General features: G+C 72.6%; 1 protein-coding gene across 1 annotated transcript in view; it reads left to right on the top strand.

Moving 5' to 3' along the window:
- The window catches only part of ETH_00043050 (phosphoserine aminotransferase, putative), a gene marked incomplete at both ends in the record, with an annotated part of 1881 nt that extends 1822 nt beyond the window's left edge, over nt 1–59 (top strand). Inside the window, one exon of the mRNA XM_013374742.1 lies at nt 3–59. Within this exon, the coding sequence (XP_013230196.1) occupies nt 3–59 (57 nt within the window). The remainder of the gene's footprint in view (nt 1–2) is intronic.
- Nucleotides 60–299: the final 240 nt, after the last annotated feature.

Here is a 299-nt window from a genome sequence, read left to right as displayed (position 1 = left end):
CCCCCGGGGGGCCCCCCGGAGGCCCCCGGGGGCCCCCAAATGAACCCTTTCTGCAATAAAATGAGGCCCTTGCTAGGCGAAGCAGCAACAGGGGGCCCCAGCAGCTGCAGCGCAAGTCCTGCAAGCTGTGGGCCCCACAGGAGCTGCCAAAAGTCTAAAAGAAGGGGCCCCCAGGGGGCCCCCTGGGGCTCCGGAGGGCCCCCTGGGGCTCCGGAGGGCCCCCTGGGGCCCCGGAGGGCCCCAGGGACCCCTTCGAACCCTCAAGGGGCCCCCACGGGGCCCCTGGGGGCCTTAGGTGG

The sequence above is a fragment of the Eimeria tenella genome, genomic scaffold, assembly GCF_000499545.2.
Source record: "Eimeria tenella Houghton genomic scaffold, Eth_scaff2253, whole genome shotgun sequence".
In the NCBI taxonomy this organism is placed as follows: Eukaryota; Apicomplexa; class Conoidasida; order Eucoccidiorida; family Eimeriidae; genus Eimeria; species Eimeria tenella.
Note: the sequence above shows the minus strand (reverse complement) of the source record. Positions and strands in the feature narration are given on the sequence as shown.